The sequence below is a fragment of the Vulpes lagopus genome, chromosome 19 (genome assembly GCF_018345385.1).
Source record: "Vulpes lagopus strain Blue_001 chromosome 19, ASM1834538v1, whole genome shotgun sequence".
Lineage (NCBI taxonomy): Eukaryota > Metazoa > Chordata > Mammalia > Carnivora > Canidae > Vulpes > Vulpes lagopus.
Window position 1 is genome coordinate 3754399 of NC_054842.1, and position 21668 is coordinate 3776066.

Consider the following 21668-nt stretch of genomic DNA (forward strand, 5'->3'; position numbering starts at 1 on the left):
CAGGTTGAAAGGCTTGTACTTGGTTGCCCTGGCCGGCTCAGCCCGCTCAGCATGCTTTTGACTCTAGCTTCTTCACGTTTCCTGATGATAATAGTCAATGCATCTTTGTATCTTTGTTCTACATTTGGTCGGAATGGTACCTGAAGTTAAAAACACCCTAGCTCACCATGCCCCTTTGAGAAACTGTAAATAATAAACCTGTGCAGATGGGTGGAAAGACATGAACAGCACGAAACATATTGATGTATGTTGATGCCAGGCCTGCCTCACTTTGCTTAGGGATTATTAATCTTAGAGGAATCGAGGAATCAGTTGGGTACTGGTGAGGCTGCTCCTTGGGCGAGAGGGCAAAGGCGAGCTAATGGGACAGAGCCACCATCCTGGTCACCGTTGGTCTCATGTCACCTGTGAACCCATTCCTGCCTCTGCTGTTCTAAACCTTGATAGGTGCCTGCTGCAGAACTCCTAAAGAGGAGAGTGAAAGTTCTTGAAAGCCAGTGGTGCAGATGTGTACATTAAAAATGCCTGCATACATTTTTGCTGTTCTTACCACTTCAGGTCTCCCTGAGGCTAATCAGTGTGTAGATGCAGGTGGCAGGTAAAGGCGCACAGAAGTAAATTTGCTATGTTTCTGTGAGGTTGCTTGACTGTCAGGTGTCTTGTGTTTGATAACCTCACATTTGGCCAGACTAGAGAGTGACTTAGAAAAATATTTCTTCTATACACTTTTAAAACCATCTCATTAATTTGTTTTTGTTTCTGCCCTCAGTGTTCTCCATGGCCCGATACCCCCACAGCCTACGTGAATAGCAGCCCTTCCACGGCGCCCGCCTTCACGTCCCCACAGCAGGGCACTTGCAGCGTCCCTGACAGGTACCGCTTCGTGCCGCCGCTCCCCCGGGCCTGGCCATGCCAGGCTCCTGTGCTGTTCTTGTGCTCAGCTTCCAGCATCTCCTTTGCTGAGGTTTCCAGTCCTCAGTGTGAAAGGAGAAGACTTTTCTTTGCCCGCCAGCCATTTTGCTCTTAGCCCTTTGTGCCTCACACATTCACAGCTGTGGAAATTGTAGAAAAGGAGGTGTTTTTAAGATACATCCTTTGTGAGAGAAAACATGAGTGGAGTCTGTGGGTGGAAAAGGGCAGTGAGTTGTTACAGTGCACTGTGATGTGGATGTGTTCAGGTTGCGTTCAAAGTATGCACCATATCAAACGAGAGCCGTTTTCTGCCCCACAACCCCCACAACACATGATTGATTGATTTAGGTAAGTCTTTAAATTTAAAGGAAAGGCTTTCAGTTTCTAAAAGTGCTGTGGCTTGAGAAATGGTGATGGTGGACTTGTTCTCTTTTGTTCTGCGGCTCTGATTGGCATCTGTGTAGCCCAGGGGCTCCGGGTGGGGGCCGGGGTCCTGTGGGGGCCGCGTGGTGCTGGGAGGGGGGGCCTTCCTGGGGCTTTTCTGAAAGGCCCAAGCAGGTCACCTCAGAAGTTCCCTGCAGTCAGGAAGTTTCCAGCTGGGAAGGAAGGCTTCTCTTTCTTACACTTAGCATCCTGTCTTGGTCAGCCCTGGCTGCTGTGACTGGGGCTGTAGAGCAACAGAAACTTGCTTCTTGCTGTTGTGGAACTGGACATGTGAGGTCAGGGTAGGTTCTGGTGAGGGCCCCCTGGGTTGAAGATGCCGCCTGGGTCCTCACACGGTGGAGCGGACACCCCATCTCCGAGCGGCTCCGCCTCGTCACGCTGTCAGGTCAGGGGGGACAAGGTTGGTCGGCATGCATTTGGAGGGCACACAGGAATTCAGTCTGTAACAGAGTCTGATAAGAAAAACAAAAACCTGCTTTTCCCTGTGGAGATGAAGAGACTGGTAGGCAGTTTATCTGGTAGATGTTGGTACTTTACGAGGAGCAGGTGCTTGGACTCTGGTTCGGGAGACCAGGCCCTGGCACGTGCCCTCTGGGGGCGCCACTAGTCTCACAGCACAGGCTGGGATGTCTCGGGCGACGCTTATGACCCCAGAAGCGGGCTGTGGGCCCGCACTGTCTGGGAGCTGTGCTCCATGAGTGACACACACCCTCCTGTCCCAGAGGGTCAGGAAGGACAATCACCGGTCAGATCATAACTTAAGTCATTGAAGTACAGGTGCTAAGAAAGGAGTCTGAGCCCAGGACCAGGAAGGTGCCATGCTCCCCCATGGAGTTACCTTAAAAACTCAAGGGGGGGTGGCACCCTTTGTTCCTTTTGTTGCCCTGGATTTCCCCCTCTTTTATCATGGGTACATGTATTATTTAAAGGCATCTCACTTTCCATTTTTACTTAGGACCCTTTGTTAGAGCTCCTTATTTTCTTTCTTTCTTTCTTTTTTTTTTAAGAGCTCCTTATTTTCTTAAAGTGTGTGTGTATGTGGCATTTTACTGTTAACTGTTTATCTTGATTCTTGTATTTTTCCTTACTAAAATGAATGAGTATCCATCATTTTCCTGGCACCCCTGGAGATAATTGGAATTCTTTTTTAATTGCAATTAAAACTTGCAATTCTTACTACACCTGCTGGAGAAGGAGTCACAAATCAAACAGTCATTTTCTTTGCCCTCACTCCCTTGACCAGGGGTGCCAGCATTCTTAAATCACAAATTTATACTCTCTGTCCTCCGATACTATGTTAAATTTACCCAGTTTGATAGCTTTTAAATCTTGATTTAAATATGTGTATATATGTATACATATATATGTATATATGAAATAATTCTCTTTTCCTTCCCTCCATTCTCCCCAGCAATTCTTCTTCCCCAAATCATCAGGGAGATGGAGTTTCACAGGCCTGCAGTGAAGTAAGTATGTTCTCCCTGAAGCTGCCTGAAGCTCTAAGGGGCCTGCATTTGTAAGGCTCTTCCAGAGATCCAAGGCATTGTTGGGTCCCTGAGTAGTCAGACCTGTCTTCCTCTTGGGTGTTTTTTTTTACTTTAAACTTGGAGGAAAAAAAAAAAAAAAAAAATTAAAAAAAATAAAATAAAATAAACTTGGAGGATTTCGGTGTTTTGTGTGAATATTGTTCTTCATAACATGCCAGCCACTTGGGGTTTGGTTTTTTGGGTTTTTTTTGTTTTTGTACGTTTGAATAGTTTCTTGTGTTTCTGTTCAATTTTTCTTTGTTAATAGCAACTTCAGCCTTCAGCCACGATCCAGGAAACACAACAATGGCTGCTCAAAAACAGATTCTCTTCATACACAAGACTGTTTTCCAATTTTTCAGGTATGTTTGTGTTCGTGTTTGTGTACATGTGTGTTTTGTACTTGTTTCTGAACTTCTATTAACCTTAATTTTTAAAAAAATTGAAGTAATTATGGATTCATAAGAGGTTGTCAAAACACTTAGCAGGAAGTCCTATGTACCTGTTCTCCAGTTTCACCTGGTGGTAACATACCATGTGTCCCTCTTACACGAGGAAACTGACGTCAGTACGATCTACTGATTCACCAATTTAATGTACCTTCATTTTTGTACAGGTATATATAGTTCTATGCAATTTTTCTCATTTTATTCATTTTATTTTAACGTAATTTTTTGCTTTACAGTATGTTGCAAAGATAGTACAGAGATGTTTTGTGTACCCTTCACTCAGTTTCTCATATAATTGTAGTATCGTATCAAAACTGGGAAATAGACATTGGTGCAAAGTGTGTATATAGTTCTGTGTCATTTTATCACATGTATGGATTCGTATCACCACCACCAAAGTTAAGATACAGAATTATGCCATCACCACCTTTATACTACCCTGCTCCTTCCCCACCATACCTACTCCCTGGCAATCATTAATCTGTGTTCTGTCTCTTGGATTTTGTCATTTTGAGAATGTCAGATATATGGAATTACATAGTATGTGACCTTTTGAGGTTGGCTTTTTTCCCCCTCAACATAATGCCCTTGAGTCCATCCGAGTGATAATGTTTATCAATAGTTCTGTTTTATTGCTGGTGGAGTATGTGGTATGAATCTACTCAGGTATGGTGTTTGTATACTTAAGTTTTTTCTTGCAGAGTTAGCTAAGGGAGTATGTGGAATTTTTAAAAAAGATTTTATTTACTTATATAAGAGAAAGAGTTGGGGAAGGAGCAGAGAGAAAGAATATCCAAGCAGACTCCTGCCAAGTGTGGAGCCTGACTCAGGGCTTGATCTCACAACCCATGAGATCAAGTTGAAACCAGACATCAGATGCTTAATTGACTGAGCCACCCTGGTGCCCCTGTTGATGGAATTTTAAAAGGGACCAAGTCAGCTGCTTGCAGTGGTGCTGTAAGAAACCTGTTGAGAGGGACAGAGATAGAAATACCATGTGGGACAGAAGCAGCATTTCCCAAGTATATTTGGCTGTAGGACCCTTTGCCTAACACAGCCTGGCTAAACACCCCCTGAGAATTGCCAGGCCACAGTAAACTGGTAGTGAGCTTGCCTGGCCCGCAGTGCTGTCGGGCCAGGGAAATGCAGTGTGAGCCTTTGAAGAGGACAGAACTATGTGCACACATCTGACCTAGGGGTAAGTTTGATTTCACAAAGGACACAGTTTCCTATTCTGTCAGCCATTTATTGTGACGTTGTGCAGTGAGTAGTCATTCCCTGTGTAGCTCTTTGTCTCTTCAAAATTAAAGTACTGGATAAAAGTGTTGCTAGCTTGTAGCCACATTTTTATATGATTGTATTTTTATCTGGAAAATTGAAAATCTAAAAATTTCAGTGTGTAGGCAAGATGCATGTTCAACCCTCACAGGAAAGACACGGGAAGAGCAGAGCTATGAAGAGCTCTGGCGGTGTGAGCTGAGGGAGGTCCTGTTAGATGAGTCTGTGTTTCTGTCTGGAAAATGTGGAGCTGGCCTCTTGCATTTCTCGCTTGCAGGAGCTCCCAGCAGTAGAATGGGGAGGGGGGCAGGGAGGCTGCCGCCCTGAACCTCTAGGCACTCACCTTCACAAAAGGTTGTGTGCAGGTCAAGGAGATGCACACACACATCTCTGGCCACAGCTCTGGGCCCTGGGGGAGATAGCCAGTCTTTGCTTCCCCAGCTCTGAAAACCGACACCTTGAGTGTCTGCTTGATGGTGGTGGGCTTTCCTGGTCTTTTCTTTTACAAGTAGGAAGTCAGTAGGTTCTCCCCTGCAAGCCTTCAATCAAAAATAGAAAGGTAACCCCATTATCTTGTTACATACCTAGTGGGTATTTATTACATGGAAGTCCTGTCATAATCCCAGAGGGTACTTGAACTGTACCAGTAAACCACATCATGAGTGTTAATGAAGGGAAAGAGGAGATTATGGACACAATGAAGCATAAAAAGTAGGAAAGTGGGATGAACTTCATGTATCCAACCCCAGCCTTTGGTCAGTCTTGCTCTCTACCGTTCCCTCTCCTGCTTTTCTGTTGTATTTTAAAGCACATCCTAGTTACCAAGCGCTTACACTTAGCAGCGATTTGTGGGGGCAATCTTAAGGTGATATGCAGTTCTGTGTCATGCCTTCCCTTTCATATTAAAACTGGCTGCTGTGACAGAGTTATGTTGCAGAACGTTTACATGTTGAAGTGTAAAGAGGCCTGGTCCCAGCTCTGCTACCAACTTGGGCGAGTCCCCAAAACTCTAGACTTCCATATCCTCTTTTTGTAAACTAAAACATTATTATTGTGATCTCAAGGTTAAATGTCTGGGGTCAGATTTATGTTTATCCACACAACCTCCAGCCAGCCAAGACAAGGTGAAGTCATGTACTGGGAACAGGCAGTCCAGTAGGCCCCGCTCGCCATTCTGATTGACCTTCCTCTGGGCTTCTGAGCTCCTCCTCAGTACATAACATGGGAGTGCCAGCATGGGGGTGGGGGGAGGCTCTGTGGGTGCTCTTGTGTTTTTGCGTGTATGAGCGTACATATGGGAGACCGTGATGGTTTTGAGGGACGGTTCACTGTGTGAAGACAGATGCTGTACAGCAGCCAGTTTTGCTTGTTCTTTTTCCATCTCTTTGAGAAGAATCTTTCTACTGTTCTCCAGGTGCCGACTTATTAAAACTGACAAAGGAAGATTTAGTACAAATTTGTGGTGCAGCCGATGGAATTCGGCTCTATAATTCACTGAAGTCAAGGTAAAATACTGTGTTTTAAAAGGAACCATTTGCTCGAGAAATTAGGTTGTACCTTTGTGTGGGGAATTGGGGCAGAATGTGTAACCGTGCTAGGTTGGCGTGCGCCTGTGCACTTGGGGCATGGCGGCATTGTGCTCACAAGAAGACTGTTTTGTGTGCACCTTCAGGGCAGGCCCAGATATGATGCAGGCACTGATGAGGGCAGAGGTAGACTGTAAGACTAGGAATGCACATGGGCAGTACTGATTTCTTGAAGACGACTGGGTTTGTTGCCAAGAAAACAAACTCCTCATTTAGGTGAGCGATACAAATCTCTGGTTTTTCAAGGTCATGTGACTACTACTAAACAGTTGTTAAAAATGTAAACTTCTAATTGTGAATGAAAATGATGGAATTGTAAACTTTTCTGGCTTTTAAGATCCATTTATTATCATTGCTATTTCTAGACTTGTGGTGTGAGAATTCCATTAAAACTGAATCTTACTAACTTTAAATTGCTGACTTAATCTTGAAACTTAAATTTACCAGCATCTGACAGACCCTCTCAATGGTTTAGAGTCTGGATCATCAGATTAGACCACCTGTGATAGTTGGTGTGAGGTGTGTGTTTTTATATTTTTATTAGTCAATTATTTTGTGTAATGAAATAATACTGTAAAGTTCTTTTAAGGAAATAGAACTTAGAGTCCTGTAGTTGTCATCTGTACCTACTGTGGGGCTGCATTCTCCCCTCGGCTCACATGTGGTGTCTTCTGATTGCAGGTCGGTCAGGCCCCGCTTAACCATCTATGTCTGCCAGGAGCAGCCGAGCAGCTCACCACTGCAAGGGCAGCAGCCTGCAGGCAGTGGAGGTGACAGTGGCAGCGGGACACCCTATGGTGGGTACCGACTCAGAGGCAGCAGCAGGGAGGCCGGGAGCCGGGCTCGGAAGGGCTGTCACCGCATGGGGACTGCTGAGTGGCTTGGGTGGGAGTATGGCCAGTGTTGAGGGTGGCCTGAGGGGCCATGGGGCTGGGCCGAGGCATTGGGGGAGAGGGATCTACTGCCTTTCTCGCTTCCCCCACCACACTGAATCTCCTTTGTCCGTGGCCCTTCGTGCCAGATATAGCTAACAAGGTGGAAGTAGTCTGAATGCTTTTTGGGAGTTTTGCTGGCTTTAATTCCCCACTTATATCTCAAAATTACTGAAATGATGAATATAAGATTGCCGTGTGCCAGGAAAGCAAGAGGGTTTTTGTTTTGTTTTGTTTTCCATTTTACAGACTGGGGGCACAAACTTAAAATATCACATGTGCAGAGATTGGTGCGTTTAACAGCACTGAGTGTGCAGCCTTGACTTGACAGGCAGCTGGCCAGCCCTGGGAGCAGTGTGCGGAGGGCGCCACATCCCAGGGGCACCACACGCACACTCCATGCCTATCCGTCTGCAGGTTGGGAGGGCTGCTCGGCCTATGGACTCTCCTTATTCTGTAATAGAGTGTTGGGTTAGGGCAGAGACAGGCCCTGGCCCTTCTGTCCTCTAAATATGGCCCTAAAAAAGAAAAGCAATCATGCTTTTCAAGGATGTGTTTCCTCATCTGGGAAGTTGAGTGTGTGGTAATAATATCTCCTTCTTCCCATATTCTGAAACAAAATAAGGGCAACACACTCAGAACTTTCCAGAGAGATGTGTTAAGGAATTAACAGAAACAGCCATTTACTCTAATTTTGGGGAAAGCTCTGTTCAGAATCACTTTGTGTTTGATAAATCCCAGGGAAAGCATCACTCTTGTGAGCTTTTCCATGTGGTGTCATTTTGACTTTAAAAGCTGTGAATCTTAAGACCAAGGATACAGAGGCTTAGTATGAAATGATAAAATCCTAAAGGAGCTCTCCGTGTGTCATCAAAATGTCATATATCATTTATATCTATGCAATCAGGGTCAGGCCTGATGGGCCTCAGAAGGTGTTTGAGGAGGAGTGTAGGAAATGTTGACCAATAGCCCTAGATCAAGGGTTTCCACAAACTTCTGTAAAAAGGCCAAGTAGGAAATGCCTTGACTTTATGGCCCTGTAGGGGCTCTTTCCCACCAGCTCTGCCTTTGTGCTGCCAGAAGCACCAAGACTATGTAGTGATGGGTGTGGCCATGTTCTGATAAGATTCTGCTCGAAAGGAATGAGTGAGGGATCCCTGGGTGGCTCAGGGGTTTAGCTCCTGCCTCTGGCCCAGGGCGTGATCCTGGAGACCCGGGATCGAGTCTCACATCGGGCTCCCTGCATGGAGCCTGCTTCTCCCTCTGCCTGTGTCCCTGTCTCTCGCTCCCTCTCTCTCTGTCTCTCATGAATAAATGAATAAAATCTTTAAAAAAAAAAAAAAAAAGGAACGAGTGAGGCTAGGGTTTGGCTCACACAAGCTGTAGTTTGGGGACTCCACACTAGAGCAGCTCTGTGTCTCACCGTAATTGTAGTTCCACATTCTGAGCTTCTCAGGATGTGTACTCAGCAGAGGTTTCCATTACTCTAAGCACTCAAGAGACCACTCTTGTTTGGGGAAGCCAGGTTCTAGCACTGATGATCTGCTCGCTGGCTGGCTTGAGTCTGTCACTGAGCAGGACCTATAAAGAGCTGTGCTCACTGTGGATGCAACAGATGACACCTGCTGTTAAGTTAAATGTTCCAGAAACACCGGCCCCTAGGTGCACCGTGCTGCAACTTGTGGAACACAGATCAAAGACTATTGCTAAAATTCTATTCTCATGTTTTATTTCAGTTTATCATGCAATCTACTTGGAAGAAATGGTTGCTTCAGAAGTTGCTCGAAAACTTGCAATGGTGTTTAATATTCCTTTCCACCAGATTAACCAGGTCTACAGACAGGGGCCCACTGGTATTCACATTCTCGTTAGCGATCAGGTAACGTAAACTGGCGTGCCATCTCTTGTCTCTACCACACTGGCATTTATTTTCTGTTGTTAAAGGACTGTGAGAAAATTCTGTGATCTCTTGTGCAAGTGCTCTTGAGAATCAGTTTTAAAGAGCTGGGATCAAACTTGTAATAATCTGTAACCAAGAGTTTTGGATATCCTAGTGATACAAGGACTCCCAGCTCTGTGGCTCAGCCCCTCTGCTCTCCACCCTCCCTTAGAACTCACCCAGAAGCTTTGGGCTTAGCAGGGCTTTGGCCCATTTTATGTAGGGAGGTGTTGGGGTGTATTTTCCTTTTGTGCACTCTTCGATGACTGATTTAGGAAAGTGTTAAGGTTATTGTTCCCCCAGTGCTCAGCGACAAGCAAGTAACAGTAGAGGAGCGCTCACGTCAAGGCTTTGTGTTGAGCCTGGGGGGGGCCTGGTAGGCTGGGGGCTGGGTGGGAAGGGTGTGCTGTTGCACTGCCTCAGACCAGGCACGGGCAAGCCTGGTCAGCACATGGCCCTGCCAGCACAGCAGGTGGAAATGCGTACTACCTCACACTGCTTTTACCAGACTGTTTTGACCATGGAGTTCTGTACTTGTGCAACAGTATGTAGATGATGACATTTTCCTGTGGTTGCTAATTCAACTGTTTTCTGATCAGCTCAGAAAAAAGTTGGATCTTAATTGTGTTATTTGCTTTATCCTTCTAGATGGTTCAGAACTTTCAAGATGAGAGTTGTTTTTTATTCTTCACAGTAAAAGGTATTTTGCATGACTGCATGTGTCTTGAAATGCTGGAATCATGAAAGTGTGTGCCTGATCAACAGTCATCCTGTGTGTTTACTTTTGAAAATGCTGGCTTTATTGTTTTAAGAAGAGTTTGAAAAATGGATTGAGAATATTTCTAGTGGTTGTAATAGAAACTAAGTAGCAAATAAGGAAGTGGAATCAGTCTTAGATTATTGAGGGGGAAACTCAATTCAGCCACCATTTCACTGGGCACCACCTTGTGTCAGACAGCTTTTGGTGCTAGAAAGGTCTGGAACAGAACTCCATGAAACTCCTAGTGGGGAAAGCAGAGCAGAATTGACCACCAGATGCATATAATTAAAAATCTTTTAAGTGCCATGGAAGAATGGGAAAGTGGAGGTGCTTGTGTATAAGGGGGAGTTGGGTAGAGGGATGTGGTGTGGATGGTAAGGCCTCAGAGGAGGTGTCAATAATGCTGAGACCCGGAGAATGAGGGGAGCCACCCACCTAGGGAACACTCCAAGGGTGCGAAGGAAAGAGCTGGGCTGCTGTGCAGAGCCAAGCGAAGTCTGTGTCACTGCCACGTGGTGGTATGAAGGGCACATGGAACAAGATGGAGTCACAGTGAGAGGTATGGTCTGGTGTGCAGGACCTGGGCACAATGGTAGTTTAGATTTTATTTGAAATGCCCTGGGTTGGGACGCCTGGGTGGCTCAGTGGTTGAGTGTCTGCCTTTGGCTCAGGTCATGATCCCAGGGTCCTGGGATGGAGTCCTGCATCGGGCTCCCTGCAGGGAGCCTGCTTCTCCCTCGGCCTATGTCTCTGCCTTTCTCTCTCTCTCATGAATAAATACAATCTTTAAAAAAAAAAAAAAAAAAGAGAGAAATACATTGGGAAGTCAGTGAAGTTGTTTAAACCAAGGAGTGATGTGATTAGGTTTTTCTTTCAGTCTTACAACTCTGTGAGAATGGGGGAAAGCTGGAGGCAGGAGAGGTCACCTGGGTACGACACATTTATGGGCAGGGCCCTGCTGGGCTCCACAGTTAGGAGGTGGTGGTGACTCTTGTAAGAGCAGCTGGGCAGATGGTATTTGCAGAAGAGAGGCAGGAATGGTTGTGGGGGAGCAGTCAACAGTTCCATTTTAGGTGTGCTTGGAAAGGCCAAGTTGGCAGGGAATTGTCCCCATCTACAGCTGGTGGGAAAGGCCTGGACTTAAGATGCAGTAGCTCCAAGCTGTGGAAATCATTTAGAGAAAGAATATGGAAGGAGGTTCCAGCTAGAGGGTTAATGGAGGGATTTTTTTTTAAAGGGCTTATTTATTTAGCCACTTATTTATTAGAATGAGAAAGTGAGTGAGAGCACAAGCAAGGGAGAAGGGTAGAGGAAGAGAGGGAAGCAGACTCCTCGATGAGCTGGGACCCTGATGTGGGACTTGATCTCAGTACACTGGGATCATGACCTGAGCTGAAGGCAGACGCTTCACTAAGCCACCAATGGAAGGATTTTTAAATGCAAAATTATTATATGAGAAGAGACTTTAAAAGTCTGGTGGGCTAACATCTGAATCCGGTCCTAGTACGAAAGCTGTACCTTGAAGAACAAGTCCTGTGTCCCCTTTTCCTAGATGTCATTCTTGAAGGGAGCAGTGTAAAATAGCACCCATGTTATGGCTTTGCTTGCGCCCGGTGCCTCGAGGTTGCCATCTCATTATCTGCAGGGTTGCTTTTCTTGAGCTGTTCACTTCATCTTTCACTGCCACAGCATCTTGGGCTTAGTGCTCCTCTCAGTGTTTTGTTGTCAAAGCAGTACAGCTTTTACTCTGCAAAACTCAAATGATGTAAACAAGGAAATTCATCCTGTAATTGTATGGTTGTGTTGCTGATGTCAGACATCACAGGACATCCCCTACGATCTCAGTACACTGTTTTTCAGGCTCCTGTCCTTGTGAAAAAATTTCTTTTGTTTCTTGATGAATGCCTGTACTGTTCCTAGCCATTCTGATTAACACTGGGCCATCAGACAAAAGTAGTGATATTTTCAAAATATTTCAGATCTGCCTCTGAGGAGCTACAAAATTATTTCCAGAAAAGATGGACGGAAGCACTCAGTTTGTGTTGTGTGGAGGTGGCTGTCCCGTGGGCTGCACGGCGTCCTCACTGCTCTGCCCCCTGCTCCCCGCCCCCTGCTCAAATCATTTTGGCCACTTGTCTTGAGTCCCGTACCCCCCAGAGGTGACAGGGAGCATGGGTGCAGGGTGCTGATGGGCATATGGGCCCAACATCAGAAAGTAAAATATCTCAACAGGGACTGTGTTGTACATGCTCTTTTTCTCTAGAATTATTTAAAGGGAACTTGAGTTGGGAAGGGAAACTGTAGCTTTCTGGCAGTTTTCAGTTTAATAGCCTTGATTGTCTTAAGCCTGACTGAAAGAATCGTGTGTAACATCTCTTTCCTTTTCCTGCAGCTGAGAACGGCGATGGTATCCACATAGTTTTGAAGTGATGTCTTACTTAGTCTGAACTATATTCAGTACCAAATAAAGTCACGCTTAAAAGTGTGTGAAGACTGAATCCAAGAAGTCTTGGGATTGGATTTTACCGTATGAAATGTTTCATATTGAAAACACAAGATGACCTTTCTAATGAGCTGTATGAGAGGCGAATCTCCTCACTGTCACTGCCACAGCCAAGCATCCTCGTGAGAGTGAGCACGTTGGGACAGCATGCGTGCAGCTCTGGGGGCCACATGCAGGCAGCGCTGCCTGCTTCCCTGGCAGAGGCCAGTAGATACAGTTCCTAGAAGCAGCCTTTGCTGTCTTTTTACACTGTATGCGGTTTGGAAATGAATGTAAAAACGTACTGTGGGCATTTACCTTCTGTGCCAGTTTGGCTCTTATTGCCTGAACCTTATGCTGATCCAGGGTGGGGGTGGGAACAGTGGTGTCGTGGACTCAGCACAGAATCTGTCTGCAGATGTGATGTGCCCATACCATGATCAGTGGTCAGGTAAGAGGCCTGGCACCTTCTCAGAACAAATCATGTCTAAGCGTGTGTGTGACGGGCTCGTGCCAGAGCGGGGAAGATCCAAGCCAGGAAGGCGGGCTTGAAACAAACTGCATTATCAAGAGTACCTTGGTGAGAGGATCAGTGTAAATCCTAATAGGTACAAAGACTTTTGTGTTTTTGCTTTGTCAAGATTTATTGAAAAACCTTTTGCTTCTGCTTCCATTTTTAGCATTTTGTTTCTGGTTTTCATTTTTGAAGCCCCATTGCTTTTGAAACTCATGTGGTGTTCCTCCCTTTCTCTGTCCTCCCCACCATGCACTGTCCTGTTCTGAAATGTTTTTAAAGCCCTTCCCCAGACAGTGGAAACCGGTGACCTTGGTAGGGGGGAAAGTATGGTAGTTTCTGACTTGCTGTGAAGGGGTCTTTGAGTTACCAACAAGTAGAAATTATTCATGGCAAACGAGATGTCATAAATGAAACACTAAATTGTACTGTAAAATTTCACCACACTTCTGAAATATTGAGCTTTAGTACAATCATGGGTAAACATTTTGGTGATTAAGAGGCTTTTTAATACACAACATAGTAGCTTCTTTTCCATAAAAAGGTGCCTCTTCCACAAAACCAAATGCTTGTCTGCCAGTGCACTTCTCAAAGGGAGTCCATGGCTTTTGCTGTTTTCCTCTGTCGCTTCTCCCGGCCCCAAGCCTTCCCCACACGCCCCAGCAAGCATCTCTGAGGCCTGTGGTATAGGAGACCGGTTTTTTTAAACTTCAGTTCCACTCTGACTGTAGCATCTCTGACCACTGACCAGCTGTCTTGGTTCTGAATGTGTTCCTTGATTCTTATCTTTGTTCAGGCAGGAATAGGAATGAGTAATTTGGGCTTTGAAATCTCTCCCAGAAGACAAACTACTTTGATGGGAAAAAGCTTTGACATTTTTGTGTTTTATTTGTAGAGGGGGTTATTGGATACAGAGGAGCCTGGTCTCATACATTTTTATCTTCAGTCTGAAAAGATCTGTAATTCTGTAGACCCTGAAGCGGGGTAACTTTTCTTTCTGCCATCTCCCTTTGCTTTCATATGAACACCTCTTCTGTACCAATCATTTGGAAAAGAAGTGAGCATATCTCTTATTTTAGAGTTTTGCTTGTCTGTTTAGCATTCCTTTTTGAGTCTCAACATATATGGAACAATAAATGTCATTTAATGCTGTGTGCTATTTTGAATTCCTCATCAGGTTTTAGAAGTGGGGTCAAGAACACTTAAAAGCTCATCGAACTTGAAATTATACCAAGCAGCATTGAACATTAGTCTGTCCCAGCAAAGCAGGTTAAATTATGGCACCAGCAAATTTGCTATTTTTTTTAATAGTAGGATGTATACATTTCAGTATAATAAATGTTTTCTGATTGTTTTGCAAACTCGTGTCTCATTTAAAATCCCAGTTCCTGACGGTGTCACCTCAAGCCCTAGAATCGAGGGGGTTCCATGCGTGTGTGCTGAGCACACCCAAGTCTACATGTTTTAAGAGGTGAGGCCTATGTGTTGCATTCTTTTCGGTTTGTTTTCTCAAAGCTGATGATGGAGCTGAGGACAGATTATTCCATGAACTATTCCTTGCCTACAGAGGAAGCCACCTTGCTTTTCTCATTTGAGAAACCTCATCTGTGCTGTTCCCTTCTTCTAATGAAGTCAAAGGTCATTGAGGAGTGAGTCCAGCAACTCTGATATGGTTGTGTCCTGGCTCAAAAGAGATGGTATAGAAAGCCCTGGTCATAGAAATTTTTAAGAGAGACTATAATTTACTGAAGCAAGTGTGTGTTTTATGCTTTTTATTTAAATAGCTTCCTACATCAGTCACGCCCCCACGCAGAGTGGTGTCAATGTATATCAAAATTGTTGCTGTGGTATAAAAGCACACATGCTAGACTGGGCAATACTGGAGGACATCGTCCGGCCCTGACTCCATCAGGGCCTGGATGCTCATTCTGATAGTCTTGTTAAATTAACTTAAGGGGTCGTGTGTGCACCTGCCTTCTCTTCCATTGTAACCTGATTGCTCCTAAACGGCCCGTGTAAAGGAAGCCCTGCCAGTTGTGGGAAAATAACCGTCTCGGCTTGTTCCACTCCAGCTCCCCGTGAGCTCTGTGCTGGTTGTTAGGAAGGGTCAGCTGCCGTGAACACTGAAGTTCACAATGTGAGAGTGGTGATGGGTTCCTAATCTTAATAAATACTACACATGTGAACAGCACAGAATGGAAACCAGAGCTTATCCGATTTTAGATAATACTAAAAGGTCTGAATTTGGAAAATGGTTTTGCTCAGATTTGTCTGCCATTAAAATTATAGCAATAAAACCCTCTGACTTAAGCATTGCAATGGTTTATTCATTTTTATGAGTCTAAAAGGTGCCAACGCTTTACTGATCTGAGTTTTAAGTGTGTACCATTTTTGAATAGTTCTGGTGTAACTTGATTTCTAAGATTTTAAAATAAACTTGGAAAAAAATCACACCCATTCTACATGCATCCATTCATTATTTTTAATTGATTATATATATTATAGATAACTTAAGCCTTAATTCTATTTCCTTAAGGTCCCCCAAATTTTGTGAGAGATGACATGATTAGCTTTTCTCCTACAACAAAAATGCACCCTGCTGTAGCGCATGCCACAGCTTATTTCCAGTCAGGCAACACAGCCTCTGAGTTGTGTTTGTTTAGTTTCTGGTCCCCAAAAGTGTAGATGACAAGCTGACAGAAACAGAAAGGTGAAGACCCTGCTCCACCCAGTTCCGAGTCATCATTTCTTTGGTGTCTCATGGAAATCTACTAACTTGCCTCCCACCTAAGTCTACATATAAAACTCTCAGGCATCACGAATTTGCAGTACAGGTCACTTTGAGAAAGTTTTGCTGTTTCATCAAGTGGAAAAAGTCCTGCTAATCAAAATAAAATCAATGTGAATTAAAGTAGGCCACTGGCTTAAGTATCAGGTAGAAAAAACAGCTTATTTTTTCTGCTCGATTTGTGCTAACACTGATGGTCTATTGAGGAATGCTGACAAAGCCAACAGCAGAACTTCTGTACCTAAGAAGGCACCCACCTCTTAGATTCAGGTCTCTTGCATGTTCCAGGCGGCACTGAGACCACTCTTGCCATGTGCTGACAGACACAAGGCTTTGATTTGATTGCATCGTGGTAGACTAAAGGTGAAAACTATCACCAGTTACTGCAGTTCCTACTGAAGTCTTTTACCTGTAAATGTCTTTCCCAGTGGAGAACCAAGAGATTTGGGTGAAGGTGGAGCAGGTGGGGAAGACGGGTCTTCTCTGGAGGAAGAAACACCTCATTGTGCCTTGGGCTCAGGCAGCTGTCGTCAGAGGATGACACAGCACCTACAAAGTCGCTGGCCACTTCCTCCCACTGCGGTCGGAGGAGTGACAGGAGCAAAATAGGCGTGGACTTTGACGTGAGGGAGCTGAGCCTGGAAGCAGAGGACAGATGAGGAGTGCGGAGTAGTCATCAAGAGGCTACGCTGAGGATTAGAGGGACAATCCCAGACAGGCCTACAGTTCTCCATGTAGAATCCACTCTACTTGATGCTCAGGCAGAGTTCACATAGCATTTCTAGTGTAGGCCAGAGCTGCCCCTGTTGACATACGTATCCCCTAAAGCAACACCTGAAGAGAGGTGAACAGAGTATCTGCCCAGGGGCAGTCACTAGTCCTGCGCCCTGAGCGGAATCCTCACAGCCACAGCCCCTGGGCCAGCTCTGGGACATGAACGCAAAGCTGCCTCAACTTAAAGCATACTCAAGGAGACTAGGGGAACTGCCTGGGGGGAGAAAACCCTTTATTTAAGGCCTCTCTGGAAGTTAACCAGGACCGTGGTCTCCTTCCCACTGGTGATGACTATGTCCCTTTCCTTACAAGAGTTCTGATCCCCAGACTGTGGCACCTCTGCCCCACACCCATTCTGGAAGTTGAATCTGCCAGGAGGGAGACCTAATAAGGAAATCTGGAATAAGACACTTGCATAGCGTCAGTTTGTATCACTATAGGCTTAAGAGAAAATGTGGAAGCTGGATTCTTGATGTATTCATGGCTTAAAAACTGCAGGAAGTGTAGCCCCGTGCCCGCTTACCCGCATGCGCTTGATGCCTGCGCGGGTAACCTGCTGGCAGTCGTACAGCTCCAGGCGCTCCAGGCCGCGGCAGTTCTCCAGGTGCTCCAGGGCCACGTCGGTGATGAGGAGACAGTTGTCCAGTTCCAGTACCCGCAGCCTCTCGTGACCGCAGGTGCTGTTGCTCAGGTGCAGGATCCCGTCATCAGTGATGAGCTCACAGTGAGACAGACTCTGGAACAGGGAGACATGCGTGGATATCTGTGAGACCTGCTCTCTCCCAGGCTCCAGGCCTGTGAGAAGCGCACATGCTGGGCGGAGCAGAGTCCTACAGTAACTGCTGACCACAGGAGGATTAAACACCAAACCTTGGGGTGCTCTGGCCATGGGTTTGCTGCAGCTCTTGGTGACTGACTTCTCTCATTTTTACAATTACGTAAAAATGGAAATCAAACTGCAGGTCACAATACAATTGAAGAGAACAACATGAGAGGATCCTGAACCTTCCATAAACACCCTGATTCTACAGCTACATAAAGGACAGCCTACTCAAAAAAAACCCCAAAAACCCCAAAAACCTAAAAACTGGCTGGCTCCACATTGAATGAGAGAAGGCCCATGTCATGGTGGGTAGGAGACGTTGGGACACAATCCTGCCATAAGTCCCACTCCCAATGCGGAGACCCACAGCTGGGAGGGAGGGAACTCAAAACCTGGAGTTTTTCCCTGAGTAATAAAGGCCTTGAACCCCACATTGGGCATCCTGGCCCTTAAGATCTGTACTTGAGAGACCCTTAAAACATCTAGCTTTAAAAACCAATGGATGTAAACCATGACACCCACAAGACTAGGGATCCCAGAAACAGCTCTTAAAGGGCTCACACACTTGGACTCACCCATCTCAGGGCCCGCATGGAAGTGGCCCATTGAGGGGTGCCTGGACTTTGTGTGGGAGAGGTCCATTTACTTGTCTCAGAGCACTAGCCTGAGGGTCAGGTATCTGATTTGACACATTTAGGGGCATGCTGGGGTACTCTAGGTATGGGGGCTAGGGGGCATTCATCTTTACACTCCTATCTTGCTCCAACTGGAGGATGCTTTTTAAAAAATATATAGGCTTTTTTCTTTTTCTACTTTTCTTTCTTGGTAGGCACCATCTCTACACTCTCCCTCCACTATCACTCCATAGCCAGTAGGCACCAACTTTTCACTCTCCCTCTGCAGTGCTTCAGAACACCGTTATCTCTCAGGAAGGAACTTTTACAAGTGCCCAGTGCCCTGTTTTTACATCTGGTACCGTGATTTTTGCAGCTGCTGCTAGAGGACACCTCTATATCTCCTGGCTCTGGGGGCCAGGAGATGGGACTTATGCTGGTGGGCCTCACAGGACCATAACCAACAGAGAGAGAGTGGTTAAATGTCCAGTATTCCCAGGGCACAGCAAGAGATAACAGGCCCAGCAATTGACTCTGTAAAAGAGGCCTAATAGCTTATCATCATAGCTGCAGCCTGAGGGGCAGGCTTCTAATTAAACACAGCAAAGGGCTGACTATCCTCACTGGAGACCTCGGAGGGCACCAGGATCTCTTGGAGGGGAGCTTTTATATGCTTCTGGTGCCCCAGTCTTTGGGGCCTGCCTTTCAGGGATGCTCTTGGATCAACCTGGCTCTGAGGGGATCCTGGACTCACCTTGTCCCATAAATACCCTATTTTATAGCTCTAATAGATGAAAAAAAGTGGAGATAGCATAAGGGATTTATGGGACAACATCAAGTGGACTAAGATTCATATAAAAGTTAAAGAGAATCTTGAAGTCAGCAAGACAAAAACAACTTCTGTACAAGGGAACCCCCATTAGACTATCAGATTTTTCCACAGAAACTTCAGGACAGAAGGGAGTGACATGATACTGAAGGAAAAACTACTTACAACCAAGAATACTCTAACTAGCAATATTATCATTCAGAACTGGAAATAGGGTTTTCCAGACAAGTTAAAGCTAAAGATGTTAATCATTTTGCTAAACCAGCTTTACAAGAAATATTAAAGGGACTCTGGGGGATCCCTGGGTGGCGCAGCAGTTTGGCGCCTGCCTTTGGCCCAGGGCGCGATCCTGGAGACCTGGGATTGAATCCCACGTCAGGCTCCCGGTGCATGGGGCCTGCTTCTCCCTCTGCCTGTGTCTCTGCCTCTCTCTCTCTCTGTGTGACTATCATAAAAAAAAAAAAAAAAAAAAAAAAAGGGGACTCTGTCACGATGAAAAGACAGGGCACTAATTAATAAAACTTGTGCAAACATAAATCTTACTGGTTAAGGTAAATATATCGTAAAAGTGTAATGGATTAATCATATTCAGTATGAAGACTGGAAGCCAAAAGGAGTAAAAAAAAATAATAATAATAACAACAAAACCCCAAACTACAAACAAGGGATACACAAGATAAAAAGATGTAACATCAAAACCGGAGGAGGGAGGGAAGAGTAAAAATACAGAGCTTTAGAATGTATTCAAACTTAAGCTATTATCATAAAATAGACTGTGACAAATATATGTAAGCCTCATGGTAACCACAAAGTAAAAATCTATAGTAGATATATGAAAGATAAAAATAAAAGAATCTAAGTGTACCACTAAAAGTCATTAAACTACAAAGGAAGAGAATAAAGGAACAGAAAGGAACTACAAAACAGAAAACAACGAACATAATGTCAGTAAGTACATAACTATCCATAATTACTTTAAATGTAAAATGGACTAAATTCTCCAATCAAAAGACATAGAGCTGGGGCTCTTGGGTGCTTCAGTCAATTAAGCATCTGCCTTTGGCTCAGGTCATGACCCCAGGGTCCTGGGATAGAACCCTACCTTGGGCTCCCTGTTCGGTGGGGAGCCTGTTTCTCCTCCCTGCTTGTGCTCTCTCTCACTATCTCTTGCTCTTCCTCTCTCAAATAAATAAAATCTTAAAAAAAAAAAAAGTGCTCAGTGAATTAAAAAAAAGGACTCATTATATGTTACCTATAAGAGACTCACTTTAGGTGTAAGGACCATACAGATTGAAAGTGAAGGGATGGAAAAAGCCCATGCAAAGAAAAACCTAAAGAAAGTTGGAGGTAGCCACAGTCACATCAGACAAAATATATTTTAAAACAGACTATAATAACAAAGGACGTTACATAATGATAAAGGGGTCAATCCAACAAGCGTATAAACATTGGTAAATATTTATAACCCAACATAGGAGCACCTAAATATATAAAGCATATATTAACAGACCTAAAGTAAGTAATTAGCAATACAATAATGGTAGAGGGCTTTAATACCCACTTACACTTACTTAATGATATAGATAGAACATCCAGACAAAGTCAGTAAGGAAACATAAGCTGTACATAGCATATTGGAACAGATGGACTTCACAGATATATACAGAACATTCTATACAAAAGCAAAATACACATTGTTCTCAAGTGCACATGGAATGTTCTCCAAAACAAATCATATCTTAGAATACATAAGAAATCTTAATACATTTAAGAAGTGTAAAATCATATCAAACATTTTTTTCTGACCACAATACTATGAAAGTAGAAATAATTACAAGAAGAAAAGTGGAAAATTCACAAATACACGGATATTTAACATGTTACTGAGCTACCACTGAATGAGTCAAAGAAGAAATCAAAAGAGAAATATAAAAAAAATCTTGAGACAAAAGAAAATGGAAATGTAATATACCATATACCAAAATTTATGGGATGCAGCAAAAGCAGTTCTAAGGCAATAGTTCATAACAACAAGGGCCTACTTCAAGGAATGAGAAAAGTCAAACCACCTAACTTCACACCTTAAGGAACTAAAGAAAGATGACAAAGCCCAAAATTAGTAGAAGGAAGGAAATAAAGATCAGAGAGGACATGAATGAAAGAGACTAAAAAGACAATAGAAAAGATCAATGGACTTAAGATCTGGTTCTCCGAAAAGATAAGCAAAATTGACAAACCTTTAGTGAGAAGAAAAAAGAGAGGGCTCAAGTACATAAAATCAGAAATGAAAAAAGAGATGTTAACAACTGATACCACAGAAATACAATGGATCGTTAAGAGACTACTAAGAATGAAGGCCAATAAATTGGACAAGCTAGAAGAAACAGATAAGTTCCTAGAAACAAAGACCAACCAAAACTGAATCATGAAGAAACAGATAATCTGAGCATACTGATTACTGGTAAGGAGATTGAATCTGTAATCAAAAACTTCCCAACGAAGAGAATTCGAGGACCAGATGGCTTCATTTATGAATTCTACCAAATACTTAAAGAAGAATTAATGCCAACTGTCCTCAAACTCTTTAAAAAAACAGGAAGGAATATTTCCAAACTCATCTTACACGGCAAGCATTATCCTGATACTAAGACTAGACCAAGACACTACAAGAAAATTACAGACCAACATCTCTGATAAACACAGGTGCAAAAACTCTCAACAAAATATTACCAAACTGAATTCAACAGTACATCAAAAGAATCCTACACCACAGTCAAGTGGAATTTTTATTTCAGGGATGCAAAGATGGTTCAACATTTCAAATCAATCAATCAATCAATTATACAGCATATAAGCAAAGTGAAGGATAGAAATCACATGATCATCTAAATAGATGCACTAATAGAATCTGACAAAATTCAACAACCATTTATGATTTAAAAAAAAACCAACACATCAACAAAGTGGGTAAAGAAGGGACATACCTCAACATAATAAAGACTGTATAAGACAAGCTCA

At 44.1% G+C, this 21668-nt stretch overlaps 2 protein-coding genes across 10 annotated transcripts in view; one reads left to right on the plus strand and one right to left on the minus strand.

The window, feature by feature from the left end:
- Positions 1-15273, plus strand: part of UBP1 (upstream binding protein 1) — a 52084-nt gene extending 36811 nt beyond the window's left edge. For all 4 annotated transcript variants that reach the window (XM_041733767.1, XM_041733766.1, XM_041733768.1 and 1 more), the window contains 8 exons: positions 770-873; positions 2768-2822; positions 3151-3244; positions 6024-6114; positions 6877-6992; positions 8864-9006; positions 9715-9766; positions 12219-15273. In XM_041733767.1, coding sequence (XP_041589701.1) covers positions 770-873; positions 2768-2822; positions 3151-3244; positions 6024-6114; positions 6877-6992; positions 8864-9006; positions 9715-9766; positions 12219-12256 — 693 coding nt within the window. In that variant the 3' untranslated portion in view covers positions 12257-15273. The remainder of the gene's footprint in view (positions 1-769; positions 874-2767; positions 2823-3150; positions 3245-6023; positions 6115-6876; positions 6993-8863; positions 9007-9714; positions 9767-12218) is intronic.
- A 17-nt stretch (positions 15274-15290) lies between these two features.
- The window catches only part of FBXL2 (F-box and leucine rich repeat protein 2), a 108327-nt gene continuing 101949 nt past the window's right edge, over positions 15291-21668 (minus strand). For all 6 annotated transcript variants that reach the window (XM_041733773.1, XM_041733772.1, XM_041733774.1 and 3 more), the window contains 2 exons: positions 16908-17120; positions 15291-16248 (listed from right to left, as the gene is read on the minus strand). In XM_041733773.1, coding sequence (XP_041589707.1) covers positions 16141-16248; positions 16908-17120 — 321 coding nt within the window. In that variant the 3' untranslated portion in view covers positions 15291-16140. The remainder of the gene's footprint in view (positions 16249-16907; positions 17121-21668) is intronic.